The sequence below is a fragment of the Callionymus lyra genome, chromosome 10 (assembly GCF_982586985.1).
Source record: "Callionymus lyra chromosome 10, fCalLyr1.hap1.1, whole genome shotgun sequence".
NCBI lineage: Eukaryota > Metazoa > Chordata > Actinopteri > Syngnathiformes > Callionymidae > Callionymus > Callionymus lyra.
The window spans coordinates 22161991-22177399 of NC_141827.1; the positions used below are offsets into that span (position 1 = coordinate 22161991).

The window sequence follows — 15409 nt, forward strand, 5'->3', positions numbered from 1 at the left end:
AAGAAGGGGGTGAAATTTGTTTCTGAGGCCAGTAGATTACACTAAGAAGAACTTCATGACAAAATAAAACATGGGAAAATCATGATGCAGGAATGTAGCAGTTCTGAAAGTAGAATTTGTCCTGTAGGCCATTGATCTGGAAGAATGGATCTGGCATTTGGTTGTTAAACCTGGTTTCTAGTTTTCCAGAGAACAGTCGTTTGCCAGAAAACAGTGTTGCTCTGCTAGCATTTAGCTTCTCTAGCAAGTCGGCTCACACTCTCTTTAAGCAACTCTTCGTTTTGCCTTTCATTTTGTCTTTAATCTCCATGTTGAACAGCACATGTTGTTAAGTCTGACTCTAAACTGACTTTAATATTGTTTGTATTGTGAGAAAAATGAAGATCAAATCCATATACATGCTGTTATATACATCGTTCCAACCAGGAGCTCAAGAAGCTGCTGAACTACTGTGTGCTGCTGCCGTCAAAGAGATGGAAGAAGATGGTGAAGCTGCTGTCGACGATCTGACGGGTACGACTCCACAAGCATCGCAGTTGATTTGTTTTTTTTAGCTTCAACTTATATGCAATGGTCCCCAAAAAGTGCATCGGGAAAGATGTTAAAAAGAACTGGCTTCACACAAATTCAAGAAGCTACACATTAAATCCCAAATCTTTAAAACCAAACCCACTTAGTCATATCTGACACACACTTGCTGTAATCACCGATGGCGTTTTTGAAAGCAACATTAGTTACATAATATTAGTGAGCAACAAAATGATGTAACTGAGTATAAAGTAGAAATATGTGAGAGGTGTGATGAAACTACTCTCTTATTGACAAAACTGCTTATTTCACATATCCTGTTTTTCTTATTTAAACTGTCCGACCGAAGTGAGTAAGTAAGTGTGTAAGTTAGTATAGGTTATTTTTGTAAATTACCTTTCTAGACCAGGATGACAAAGCGCTTTAACAATCAAAAACAATATACTGTTAAAATATATACTTTAAAAGGTCAAGACACATAAGACAAACACAAGAGTCCCAGTGAGTCAGGAAAAAGCCTGCAACAATAAAAATGTCTTAAGATGTTTCTTGAAGGAGTCAGTAGACTCCATCGAACGCAGAGGCAACCGCCTGGAAGGATTTCTCTCCTCTGGTCCGGAAGCGTGTTGAGGAACCATCACTAGATTCTGATCCACAGACCTCAGAGCCCGAGCTGGGGTGTAAGGCTGGATCAGATCACTGATGTAAGGTCTGAACATGAATAGATCTGAAAGTAAGAACCAGAATTTTAAAGTTGATCCTGAAAGAAACTGGCAGCCAGTGAAGAGTTTTAATTATCGGGGAAATGTAAGTTCTTCTACTGGAGCGGGTCAGAATTCTCGCTGCAGTTCTTCTGCTGAGTTTTGTATTAACTGCAGGCGAGACAGCTGCTTCTTGTTAAGACATGAAAACAAACTGTTACACTAGTCCAGACGAGAAGAAACAAACGCATGGATTACAAGCTCCAGATCTTGTTGTAACAACATTTTCCTAAGTTCAGAGATTTTTCTCAGTTGAACAGTTTCTGGTCAGTTTTCTGCAGTGTTGAACTGCAGAAATGTCTTTGTCAAATACAACACCCAGGTTTCTCAGGCTCAATTTGACAGACTGACCTAAGATGTGGCTCCTCCTCAGAAGGGCTCTTAGTTTGACTCAACCCTGGAACCTTACCATCAGGAGCAATAACCAATATTCATCAGGTGTTGCTGTTAGTTTGACTTGCCTGTCGTTTCTGGTCTTGTGGGGGTTCTCAGTGTCCGGGTTAATTGAAGTAGCATGACATCACATTCTGCAGATGACTGTGGTTGTTTTTTTGTTGCCAGTCCAGTTGTTACTAAAAATTCTTCCTCGGCCCGATAACCAAACTAGATAAAGAATGTTTTCCGTATTACTGTACCGACGGTCCATTGTTTTCATTTGTGGACTTTCCTACATGAATAAAAAAAATAGTGGCTTGATTTACACTATTCTGGTATTTTTGGTAGGATAAAGCACAATCAATTATGTGTAGTTTTGGCACTTATTTACAAGTTTTTTTCTGATATGGAGATAAAGTTGTACAGAGCACAATGTTGGTTAAATTGAGCCGTAAATTAAGTAATTTTTGAGCAGACAAGGAAATTGTTGGCACAACACTGGTCCATACTAGAGCGGGTCAGAATTCTGGCTTAAGTTTTGTATTAAAGGATGAATAACTAGACTGTTCTTACGTTCTCATTTTTCTCAAGGTCAAGAAAACTTAACTGTGCTAAAGATCCTGAATTAGTTTTTAATTGTCTTTTCTGTGTCAAATTTGAATTTACCAAACCTTCATCATTACAAGCAGCTAAAATAAATTATTTTTTGTTGTTGAGGAGGCGGACGGCGAGAAACCTACTGAAGCTGCAAGATGATGTCAACATACTTGATACAGATAATGACTCATGTAGAGATCACCATGCACCAATTAAATTGTCATTTTTTGTTCTTTCACCTTTCACCTCTTTGATCAGTTTCGCCTCAGCTCAGCCGATGAGCTCACGCTGCTCGGATTAAGAAACGCCTCTCTCACCCTTCATGTCTGAACTGAACTGAAAATTACCACAAACTTCTTTTGTGCGTAAAGTCATTTCTTGCTATGTGAAGAAAATGTGCTTCTTAAGTCACAAAGAACAACTTATTCTTGTGGAATTATATTATTATTCTTAATTGCTGAAAGTGTATTGTTTGCTTTGTCTAGCCTTATTTTATTTATTCACATGTGAATTAGAAATTATTGTATTGTTGTATGTATTATATACTTGTTTGAGATGATACATTTCTCAATAACCTCAATGTAAATATATATATATTTTTTAATAATAAATGAAACACATTTGCAATATTCTGGAAAACAAAAGATTTCAAAAAATAATAATGAAAAAAAAAGAGGGGCGTTCAATATAAACATACGATTTTCTCACCTTTTAACCTGTTATACGAACCATGTTGTAGTATATGATGTGTTACCATGGAAACGAACAGTTTTTGAATACCAGATGGATTTTTAATTATTAAACTAGGATCACAGGATCGTAGTCCTGTTGGAATCTTTGCCCAGACAGGTAAACCTGTTGAAGCCATGGCAGGTTCAGAGCTTATGAACACGTTATTATATACTGTCAATAATATTTTACAGCAAGAGAAATACAAGGCTGCACTCGCCGCTTTAAAGGGACTCATACATGGACTTGCGTGAGTTAATTTTTTATTTTTTTCAATCAATCACAAACAGATGGACTGGGTTTGTTTCGTTTTTAGGGTCATAGAGCAATTTCACACCTTTTATTCCAAGAAAAATGTAATTGTTTTGAGTGTTTAGTAACAGTTTAGATGGAAAACAGTTTAAAAATGCAATGTCTAGTTTTCGTATGACTTGAATCTGACTTGAAAGTGATGTTTCTCTCATAGATATGGAGCTAAAATCCGAGCACCACACGCTCTGGTCATGACTTTTCTGTTCAGAGGTGGAAGGTAGGAACGGATATAGACATGGAACAGCAACATTTCAGATTCATTTTCCTCATCATTCCAACAGTCTGAAGGGCAAACTAAGAGCCATTCTGAAAGCAACCTACCAGCACGCACGCAACCTGGGCTGCTTCGTCTTCACCTACAAGGGACTCCAGGCCCTGCAGGCGAGGATGCAGGGGAAGAGCCTTCAGTCGCACTCCTTCCTGGCCGCATGTGTCGGAGGCTGGTTGGTCTTTGGAGACAATAACAACATCAACAGCCAGGTACAACAACCAGAAACTGTATCTTTGTGTGATCAGCTTAAACTTTGATTACCTGTTTGCCTATCTTAAAGAATATATATAGTATATATATAGTATATATATATATATATATAGTATATATATATATATATATATATATATATATATATATATATATATATATATAGTTGTTGGTTAGAAAATTCTCTCTCTGTATCTTAAAGAACAGCATTTTTAGTTTTACTCAAATTAGGTCTCTGGAGCAAGGCTAAATGTTAGACTGTGAGTCTGGTCACTAATCACAACGGTGTCCAGCAGACAGTTGACATTCCCATTTCATGTTGATAGCAGTGGCACAACATGGAAGAGAAATGTCTGAAGACCAGAGAATTTCTTTTTTTTTTAATTCACACTGCAAAGTGGAAGGCTACAAGAAGATCAGCAAAGCTTTACTTATCAATCAGAATACTGGAGAAAAAGTGTAACAACTATTCAAAAAAGATGGACCTGCAATACAGACATCACAACATTTCATCAACAATTGTTTTTGTTTGCATTGAGATATTGTTTAAAACTGTACTTTTCAAAGGGGGTGTGCTCAGTTACACAAAGCACTGTATATATATAGATATATAGTAAGCAAGTCAGTATTTTTTATTTATAGAGCATTTTTTTAGACCAGGGTCCCAAAGCGCTTAAACAATCAAAAACAATACTCAATAAAATATATACTAAGTATATACATATATACAGCTATCTGTATAGAAAAGAGGGTTGTCGAAAACAATCATACAAGGTGGCCGTTCAAATCCTCTCGTCCCCAGTCATTGCTGGGATCTCATAGCATTACATTTTTCCTTTAGCTGCTGCCATCTAGAGGCCTCTTGTTTAATTGCAACACAAAAATGAACACAGTAAATATTAGAAGATTGAAGTTAATAAATAAGTAAAATAAAAGTATTTTTTAATTTGAACCAACCGTCTAGCAGGCTTTGAGTTTGACACATATTAGTAAAGTTGGTCAATGAATTTTCCCTCCAGCTTAGCATGTACCTGCTGTCCAGGATCCTTTTCGCTCTGTCTCGACTGGCCGTAGAGAAGGGGATCATCCCGGAGCCCAAACAGGACCCGTTCCCTCTCTTCACCGCTTTGGTTATGGGTACTGCCTTGTGGCTCTTTGAATATTACCCACAAACACTACAGCCGTCAGTGCTGTCCTCAATGACCTACCTCTACCACGACAGCAACGCGTGGCACGACATCTCCGACTTCCTAATGTAGAGAAAATCTAAGACTGCCAACCATATTAAATCAAGCGTCAGTTGCTCAAATTCCAAGTGTCACAGTAGATCCTCCACCATTATCGTTCAGCTGGTCATAATGTTACAGCGTGTATTCAAATACACACTTTCTCCTGCTGGTTTTGTTGGCAGAACAATGTTTTGATAAACATGGCCGACTTTACATGGACTCAACACTAGTGACAGATGCATGTTACAGGGAGAAACTATAAGAAAAATACTTTGTTAATTATCATACTACAAAAAAGTGTTCAAGTTTGAAGTGACTGATGTTAGTATTGCAATAAACCAAACAAACAAAAAAATCTTTTTTTCTTTGAGTATTTTACGATTCTTTGTGGTGTTAAATCCACACTGGTTGTACTTTGTTATTAATGGTGTAATTTTAAATTGTACATGTTGACTTTAAAACTTGTTCAAACCTCATATGCAACTTCATTCATTCATTCATTTATTCATTTTCTACCGCTTTATCACTTACCGGGGTCATGGGGAGACTGAAGCCTATCCCAGTATCATAGGGCGAGAGGCAGGGGACACCCTGGATGGTGACAACCTTCAAAAAACTAAATATGTTTTTTAATACCCGGTTAAGCTTGTAATATATGCTCTGGGTATGATTAATGCATATTATCGGGGAGTGTTCTTCACTGCAGCCTTTACCGAGTCTTCTTTAGTCAAATAACTTCTTATGTGTACTTGAAAACCTTCCTCTGAATGAAGGGTTGGGGAAGAGGGCAAGAGACCCCCATGAAAATTCTTAATATATATTAATATTCTCAATATTTAAAATCTAAATAAAATGTAAACCCTTTTTATTGCATAAGTAAACAAGATTCAGTTTTGCTTGAAAATTATAATGGAGACTACTGACCTCTCGAAGAAGGTTTTAATAGGTCAAGGGAAAGGGGGCACAAGGGGGACAAAAGACCCCCGTTAAAATTCAAATATCACAAATTTAGATTCCATTTAAATCTAGTCATTGCATAGTAACTAAAGGACGTACATTTTGCTTTAAAATTAGCATGTAGGCTACTGACCTCTCATAGAAGGTTTTAGGGGGAGGGCAATTTGTTCAGGTCAAGGGAAGAGGGGGGGCAAAAGACCCTCATGTAAATTCAAATATGTCCAAGTTTGTTGAAAATTAAACCATATGTATTACATAAGTGCAGAAGATTCATAGAAAATAGATCCTTTTTTTAAATTGTAAGGGGGAAGAAAGGGGGGCAGGAGACCCCCATGAAAATTCCAATATGTCAAATTTTAATGAAGACAAATTTGCTTGAAATTTCTCTTAGAAGGTTACCAGTAGGAACCAACTCGATTTGATCAAGAAAAACGGGGGCACAATGGGTGCAAAATATTCTTATAAAGACGCAAACATGATGAGTTTGATGAAATGTATTTAATGTTTAAATAATGAATAAGGTAGATTATTTAAAAGGAGGTTAGAAGCGGGGCAGAAGGACCCCCGTGAAAATATAATCCTTCTCGATGCCGCTTTGTTTTTATTTCTCAATTTTTTATAATCAAAATAAGATTAGAAGGATTAGATTAGAATTAGACAGAAGAGTTTTACTAACAAGCATAATGTCCTTTATTCAGCATAGAAAGATTGAAGGTTGAAACAAAAAAATGTGTCTATTTTTAGATCCGTCACGTTCAACACTCACGTGTTTTATTGTGAAATACCAAACTGTCGGATAAACCTTTTACTAGGCTCGAGTCCTTTCTCCCAGCAAGAACACCTGCCCCGCCCCATGTTCCTAACATACCTGTCATTAATACTCACTGACGCATCATACGTCATTTATGTAATGAATGTTCTCAGTGCATGGAAACGTGCACAAACACAAATAAGCACAGCTAAGACTCACATGTTGCGATTGGCTCGAGGCGCGATCGATCCACTTTTATGAGCTTCGTACACGTGTCTCTTCCTTTAAAGCTGTTTTAATCATGGTTCAAAACAATTAAACGTAAGTAAGTAAGTCATTTTTATTTGTATAGCGCTTTTCCAGACCAGGGTCACAAAGCGCTTAAACAATCAAAACAATATTCAATAAAGTATATACTTTAAAGATCAAGATAAAACTGATAACACAACAGGAGTTCCAGAAACAAGATTTAGATGTAAATGATATGAATTAAATAAAAACAAAAAAAGTTTTTGAGCAGTATAACATGTTTGTTTCTGAAATAAAACAATATATGTTTTAACTTCTTATATAGAATATTTTAAAAAATATGTTGTCATTTAAAAAGAAAATACTGCAGATTCTAAGGAAAGACTATAGGAAATACTCAACTTTATTGGGGAAAAATGTTGTTTATTAAAGGACATTTATTAAAAAATAAATATAGTTTGGTGAGACCATGATAGCACAATTAAAGAAATAATAATAATAAAAACGATTTTAAAATATAATGGAGTTTAAATTCATATGATGCGAAACAGAAACATACATTTTTATATTTAAAAAATATATTTTAAAACATTTGACAATGTAGACAAAGAAATGTTAGAGAATGTGTTAATATATTTAATGTATATTTACATCATTTTACGATCAACTTATGCAGACTGTGGTCTTATATTTTGATAACATAAACTAGTAATATAAACTGGGCCTGGTTTGCATTGATGTTAAACTCAGCGTGCTGGTTAAGATTTCCGTCAGTGAAGCAAATGAATCTGCTCCTGATTTTTTTTCTCTCGCACGAGATGCATACAGTACGTACGCACACACACTGAGGTGTGTCATCAGGTATGACGCCGTCAAACATGAACACACTGTACAATCACGGACCAAAACTTCTAGAGATTCTGGTTTGCTTTCCCTCCGCCCACCCGGGATGGTGAATATATAGACGGCGTGCCATGGCAGCTCCACAGTTCACCGTCGAGAGAAACTAACCAATGGAGGGTAAGATTTCCTTCTCTCAGAGTCTCGTATCTTTGAGTGCATTAAGTTAAAAAACCTGTTTTTTTCTCTGTCTCTCTGCAGATCTGTTGCTACAAAATGTCAACCTGGAAAAGTCTGAAAATCATCTGGAGCACCGGACGGATGGCTTCAGCAGCTCCAAGTCGCTGGTGGTCAGGAGAGGGGCTCCGTTCAAGGTCACCCTGCAGCTGAAAGGTCGAGCTTTCAACCCCAACACCGACTATATCCGGATCAAAGTCATGCTGGGTAAATATAAAACATCTTCACCTCCTAATTCTCTCCACAAACATTGTTTTAAGAGTTAAATTATTTAAAAATCCAATAATTCAATTTTTAATGTGCGCGGATGAGATTTATTGTCAATGACTTGAGCAGCTCTGACTCACTTTTCGCATTTGTGAAGGTTTGCTGATTCATTTTGTTACATAATTTATTCATTTATTTACACAGTATTTATTGTCTTACTCATTTTTAAAGTCTTGGGATATTTTTTTGTATATATTTAAATCTTAAACTATCATAGTGGACTAGTATTCCATCTAAACTGTTTTGTTAAAATGTTTACAAGTTTACAATTTATTGTTTTAATACTGTCTATCAGTGTTGGTTACTATATTTATATATATATATTTTTGTCCTTGAGTGTTTTTCTGTCAGATAAGGACACAAACTAGTATTTTAGTTTAATTTGATATTTGTTGATTCATATTTTATGAAGTAAATTATGATTTTAGACAAAAAATAATGAAAGATTTTTATTTCAGGTGCTACAAATTGACTTTTAAATTAGAAATTATATTTCATTTCATATTTAAATCGTATTTATATTTCTATAATAGTTTTCTTTCATTCTAACATGTATGAAACGTTATGTATCTTCATTTTATTGTTTATTTCTTTGTATATATATTATATATTATAAAACCAAACCACTGTATTATATTATTAAATCTTATCTTTATTTTATTCTTAAATCTAACTTAAGTTTATATTTATTTTTAGTTCATATTTAAATCTTATCTTTCTTCTGTTTATATCTTAAATAAATCGTATTTATCTTTTTATTATTCTTTATTTTATTCTTAAATCTCATGTAATTTTATATTTATGTCCATTTCATATTTAAATCTTAACTTTCTTGAAAAAATGTTTAATTTCTACATCTTATTAATCTTTATATTACAGTTAATTTTCATGTTGAATTCGTCTTTTATATCATGTATCGACATGTTTACATCATACGTGCAATTTAATTGAACACCATGGACTCTCCACAGGTCGCTTGTACGTGGTGATGCAGGTCTCCCTCAAGAAGGAGGTCTCCTCCACCCGCTGGAGAGCCTACATGGACCCGGCGAGTCTGAATCTGAAGAGACCCTCCATCTTCATCTCCTCCCCGGCCGTGGCTTCGGTGGGCTGCTACAGATTCCAGCTCTACGTGTTCACTCAGGACGGGAAACGGTCCGGGAAGTTAGGAAGATTCGTCCTCTTGTGCAACCCCTGGTGCAGCGGTGAGTCCGGCTAACATTTGTGATTTGATGATTCATCATCTATTGTCGATGATCTCATTGATTTGGTGAGGTTGGTCCTGTGATGACACATTGGCAGACAAAAAATTACTTAAAGACTTGTAGTTTGATTTTCCGTCAGGCTTTTTGACAACTGGAATCAATAATGTTATATTATAATAAAAAAGGTTCTCCACAAAGACATGAAATCATAATTTAGTAAACATTTGTTTGCACTATTGCTAATAAAAGTGTCATCGCTTTATCTAATGGGTGCCAAGTTATACGATTAATCACGATTCATTAATTAGAGATGATTTTTCTATTTTAATTGCATCTTATTTTTAATCTCACTTTACTGTTGGTTTCAAGTTGTCTTTTTGCGGATTCATGTTTTTTCAGTGTGTTTTTTCCTTGAGTTGTCGGTGTGAAGCCGATAGTCAGTCACACCCTGAAGTGGACATTGTTTGGTGAATCTTATCATACTTGCAATCGCTCTATAAACAGTAGAACCAATGTTTTTCTAATGATTTAGACAAACACTCAGCCCTTGCTGGTGATACTAAAGGTTGCAGGAAACACTTAAAATACAACAGAATGTCAATGACCTCAGCTGCATCTGTTCAAGTCCGATAAAAACAAAAGTTCATCAAAGGCAATGTATTTTCATTTTTAATTAATCTTTTGATCACGCATGAAAAAAATTGAACCAAAGAAAACTTATTTTAGATGAGAATAAAAAAGATGAATGAGATTAATTAATTAAATTAAATTAAAAAATACTTGACAGCATAATATGCTCGGTCAAATGTGAAAGACCATGTTGTCACTACAAGAAAACTCCTTGTTTTATTTGTTATAAACATTGACAGACTGTGACTCATTGATGTGAAAATTGAGTGAAACTCTAAAAATACTTCATCCACATGCATCTATTTACTAAAATAATGACTTCATTTTACTCAACTAAAAGTATTTCTCCTGATTTAAACTGTATATTTATTCAGAAATATATGCAACAACAGCTTGTTTACCTTCTGTAGCATTTCCTCTTAGAACTAGTGCACATTTGTTACCTCCCCCAAGGAGATCATGAGCAGTTATTAATTTTATAGACAATTTAATTTGTTGCTCGTGTCAATCACCATCTGGATCCAAGAGTCAGGTGTTTAGATGAATGTATCGAAGCGAATAAAGTAGGGCAACATGGGTGGAGTTCTCTCTGTGTGCTCGTCTAGTTCAAGATGTTCTCATGGGTGACACCAGAACAACAACCAGGAATGTTCAGCCAACACACCTTCCTGCGAATGATTGACCGAACAAAAGATTTTTTTTGTTTCTCCCTGACGCTGATAATAAGCATCTAAACATGTTTTTGCAGACGACGCCGTTTACATTCCGTTCGAGGACCAGCGGGAAGAATTCATCCTGAACGACTCCTCCCTGCTCTTCATGGGGACCACCAAGAACTTGGTGTCCAGGCCATGGTCCTACGACCAGGTATGGATCTGGATCCAGGCGTGATTGAATGCGATCGGTGACCGTGTGTTAATGTGCGACTCTTTTTTTTTTGCTCAAGTTCGAACCCGGAGTTCTGGAAGCGTGTCTGAATCTGCTGCAGGTCAGCCCGGAGCACCAGAAGAACCGCAGGAGGGACTACCTGCACCGGAGCAACCCCGTGTACATCAGCAGAGTGGTGTCCGCCATGGTGAGAACTCACGTGCACGGTGCACGTGCAGTCTTTTGCGAAGACATATAATTGAACTTTGGTTGTTTTTTTTGGCTGCAGATCAACAGCGAGGACGACCGCGGCGTGCTGAAGGGGAAGTGGTCGGGAACCTTCAAGGACGGGGTGAACCCGGCCCTGTGGACCGGCAGCGGAGACATCCTGACCCAGTGGGTCGAGTCCGACTACAAAGCCGTCAAGTACGGCCAGTGCTGGGTGTTTGCGGCGGTGATGTGCACAGGTGCGTGTGGATGTGTCTCGACCTGTCGACCTGTTGTAGCAACAGGAGAGAAAACTTGAGAAAAAATTGTTTGAAGTGTTTTGATTGGACGTGCCGTCACACGATGATGATTGTTTTGGTTTTTTTCCGTGACGTCAGCGTTTTTCTCTGGAAATCTGGCGGTGGTGTAATTATTTTTGTTTGTTTGATTCCCTCAGTGATGAGAGTTCTCGGGGTTCCGTGCAGAGTCGTCACCAACTTCAACTCGGCTCACGACACCAACGCAAACCTGGTGATCGAGGAGTTCTACAGCGAGACGGGTCAGAAGCTGGCGAGGAGCAAAGACAGCATCTGGTCAGTTTGAGCCTCAGAGAGGAAAATATGAAAATATTCAGAAACAGTTGATGAGGTGTCATGATACAGTGACCACTAGATGGCACTCTCTCTGTTAGAAAAGGTTTCATTGGATTAGTAGATCTGAGCCAAAGATTATAAATTAGAGAGTAACATCTAGTGGTATTTCTAAAGAAGACACTGTATCATGATACTACAAAAGAAACATGAAACTACAAAGAAAATCCTATTATTATTGCATCTATTTATGATTAAATTTAATTGATTTTATCTGTAAATCATGTAAATTTCACTTTCGACCACATGTTCTTTTAAACTTTTTAAAGAAAATAAATAATAAAAATAATGTTATGTTAAAAATGTACACAAAGAAAATAAAATGACTACATAATAAAAATATATAGAAATTAAAATTATACAAATGTAAAGAATATTTTTTATATATCGTTGTTAATGTTTGTTGGAAGAGTTTAAAAATAAATAAATTGATCATGTTTTTTTTGTTATGCGCCTGTTTCAATCTTTTTAATACAATTTAATACAAAATATATACAATTAATACATTACATTTTTTGTATAAATAATTATGATCCTGTTATTCATTATAGTCATTTATATCAAATCAACGATACATTTTTAAATGATTATTTAACTGTCATACCAATTTTTTAACTTTCATATTCAACCATTTTCTACATAAACTGAATTTAAAAAAATATTTATTATTAAAATATATTTACCTTTTGTTATTTTGCTATCTTTATTTATTTTATTCATCATTTTAATATTCAGTTTTATTATTATAAGAAGAATTGTTGTTTTAATTCTTTGTTTTTTAATTAATTAATTTTATTTTGAATCCTATTATAATAATATTTTTCTTTGGTAAAAATGCTTCATATGACTTATATGACTTGATTCCTAACTAAAGATGCTAACATTGTCACATTGACTTCAGGAACTTCCACGTGTGGGTGGAATGTTGGATGGCTCGTCGGGATCTTGGCTCGGACATGGATGGATGGCAGGTCCTGGACCCGACGCCTCAGGAGAGAAGTGGAGGTGAGAGAAGACAGTTCGGATCAAAGTGTCGACAGATGATCTAACGTTTTTTTTTTCTTCTCCTTCCCTCGGATCAGGCGTGTTCTGCTGCGGCCCGGCTCCGGTCCAAGGCATCAAGGATCGTCGTGTGGACTTCCTGTACGACATCCCCTTCGTGTACGCCGAGGTCAACGCCGACGTCCACACGGTCATCCTGAGTCAAGGTCAAATCGTCAATCACAGCATTGACACGGAGAAGGTCGGGTCACTCATCTGCACCAAAGCCATCGGTTTCCCTCGAGTCCAGAACATCACCGGAGACTACAAGTTCATCAAAGGTGGTTCAGAGTTGAAGCGAGATCTTTAAATTAGCTTCTTCATTTTTGCTGACCCGCGTTTTGCTTTATCGTCCACTGAAGGTCCGAGCTCCACGCTGTCGTCCAGAAGCTCCTCGCCTTCGTCCAGAACTCCTTCCCCCCCCTCGTCCAGGACCTCCACGCTGTCGTCCAGAAGGTCCGGATATTCGGACGACTCGACTCTGTCAAGAGGTGAGTCGAGAATCCAGAAGGTTGACTGAAACTTTTTCTAAACTCTCCGGATGTGATCCAGCAGGTTACTCCTCCAGCACCACCGTCTCTCTGGATCTGGATAAAACGCCCATCGCCGGGGAACCCATCAACTTCACCGTCAAAGTGGTGAACCTGCTGAAGGTCAGCAGGATGATGAAGGTCCACCTGAACGCTCAGGCCAAAGAATACAACCACAGTCCGTCGGACACCTTCTGGGAGATCCACGGCGTTCTCCGCCTGGCGCCCATGGAAGGTATTTCAAGCTTCTTTTTTTTTTACGTGTCATACCGATGGTTAAACATCTCCTCTGTCCTCGCAGTGAAGACCGTCAACCAGCAGATTCTTCCGGCCCAGTACGAGGACGTTGTGGGAGACGACCTCATCAACCTGGCCGTGGTTCTGGAGGACTCCACCAGCCAGGACCGGTTCCTGGCCTCGGAGGAGTTCAACATCACCACTCCAGAGCTTCTCATTCAGGTACGAGTGTGTACTGGCAAGAATCCCGATGATACGATATATTGCGATACTGTAGGAACAAGGATATATTTGGAATATTGTCCGAGTACTTGACTTCTAGTGTTGCAGAATTTAAAGACAACATGAATTTTGGTGAAGTCGTAACTGCTTTCATTAGTTTTGAAAGCATCAGCTTTAAAAATGGCTGGAGTCGACTGTATCCTCTCGTTCTCAGTCCTCGTTGAGATCTATCAGGATTTTATTGTACTTTAAGAAACATCTTAAGACGTTTCTATTTGTTCAGGCTTTTCCTTGATTTTCTGGAACTCCTGTTGTGTTATAAGTTTTATCTTGATCTTTAAAGTATATACTTTATTGAATATTGTTTTGATTATTTAAGCGCTTTGTGACCCTGGTCTGGAAAAGCGCTATACAAATAAAAATGACTTACTTACTTACTTTTAGCAGTGAAGGATTTCACTCCTGCTGCCATCTAGTGGCCAGAAGTTTATATGCGACATTAAACTTAACAAACATATTGGTCGTAAATAGAAAATCTAAATATTTTCTTTAGTACACAAGTTATTCAAATATTTACACCTCACTGATTTAAATGTTTATTTCAGATTCCAGATGAAAAATCCATCAACATAAACAAGGAGCAGTTCGCCACCGTGTCCTTCAAGAACCCCTTTTCTCACCCGGTTGGCGGAGTTCTGACCCTGGTCGGCTCCGGAGTGATCCACGGAAAATATAATTTCAAGTGAGAACATTTTATTATTATTATTATTTTTTTAACGATATCAGTCAGAACCGAACTCTGAACCCTTTGATCTCTGCAGAATATCATCTCTGAGATCCGGAGGAGTCTTGGAGAAGAGCTTCAGCTTCACCCCCTTCATGCTGGGAACCAAGATGATCCAGGCCAGCCTGTCGCTCTCCAACATCAACTCCACCATCCGAGGATACAAGATGATTTACGTCGGCAGACCTTAACTTAAAGAACACTTTTATACAAATGATGTAATTTAATATTAATAATAATATTTATTTGTGTGCCTGGAGCTGTGAATATTTATTTTGAAAGAACCCGTCCATGTTTTTCTATGTCGTTTGTGCTTCGCATGTGTGATTTTTGATTTTTTTGTTTTTGTAAAGAAAATAAAAGTGTTTTTTAATCAGACTTGTCATGTAGTTTCACTCTTGTCCTCTAGAGAGCGACCTTGGAGTAAAAAACGAGTTCGCAGTTTATTCTATTTAAATTGCGTGAATAATATTATTGAGCGTTACATTTTTAATGTCGACTAAACTAAAACAGTTTTAAACTTGATATTTGTACAAATTACAATAAATAAATACATGTTTTGGACTATAATAACTTTGTATTAAAGTCTCTGATCCTTTTTTCCATTTTTACTTGTTTAGTTAAAATATATTATGCGACAGTTTTAGAGTATTTCTAAAAGTTTTATACACAAATACAATGAAATTTTGTGCGACCCAACAGAAAGCCATACACACACATTCT

The 15409-nt window shown here is 37.0% G+C and overlaps 2 protein-coding genes across 3 annotated transcripts; both read left to right on the plus strand.

The window, feature by feature from the left end:
- Positions 1–3128: 3128 nt before the first annotated feature.
- LOC148070974 (peroxisomal membrane protein 4-like) lies at positions 3129–5363 on the plus strand. The gene is made up of 4 exons (XM_087800538.1): positions 3129–3240; positions 3457–3519; positions 3584–3782; positions 4803–5363. The coding sequence occupies exons 1-4, from the start codon at positions 3146–3148 to the stop codon at positions 5040–5042; spliced, it is 597 nt and encodes a 198-aa protein (XP_087656664.1). The 5' UTR covers positions 3129–3145; the 3' UTR covers positions 5043–5363.
- Positions 5364–7882: 2519 nt separating this feature from the next.
- Positions 7883–15064, plus strand: tgm5l (transglutaminase 5, like). 2 transcript variants are annotated; one of them, XM_087801010.1, is made up of 14 exons: positions 7883–7989; positions 8071–8253; positions 9285–9518; positions 10897–11015; positions 11095–11223; positions 11305–11482; positions 11680–11815; positions 12774–12877; positions 12955–13194; positions 13276–13404; positions 13466–13678; positions 13745–13902; positions 14508–14644; positions 14724–15064. In XM_087801010.1, the coding sequence occupies exons 1-14, from the start codon at positions 7983–7985 to the stop codon at positions 14875–14877; spliced, it is 2121 nt and encodes a 706-aa protein (XP_087657136.1). In that variant the 5' UTR covers positions 7883–7982; the 3' UTR covers positions 14878–15064. The 2 variants fall into 2 exon arrangements, with proteins under 2 accessions (XP_087657136.1, XP_087657137.1); XM_087801011.1 differs by having other exon boundaries at positions 13469–13678.
- The last annotated feature ends 345 nt before the right edge of the window (positions 15065–15409 follow it).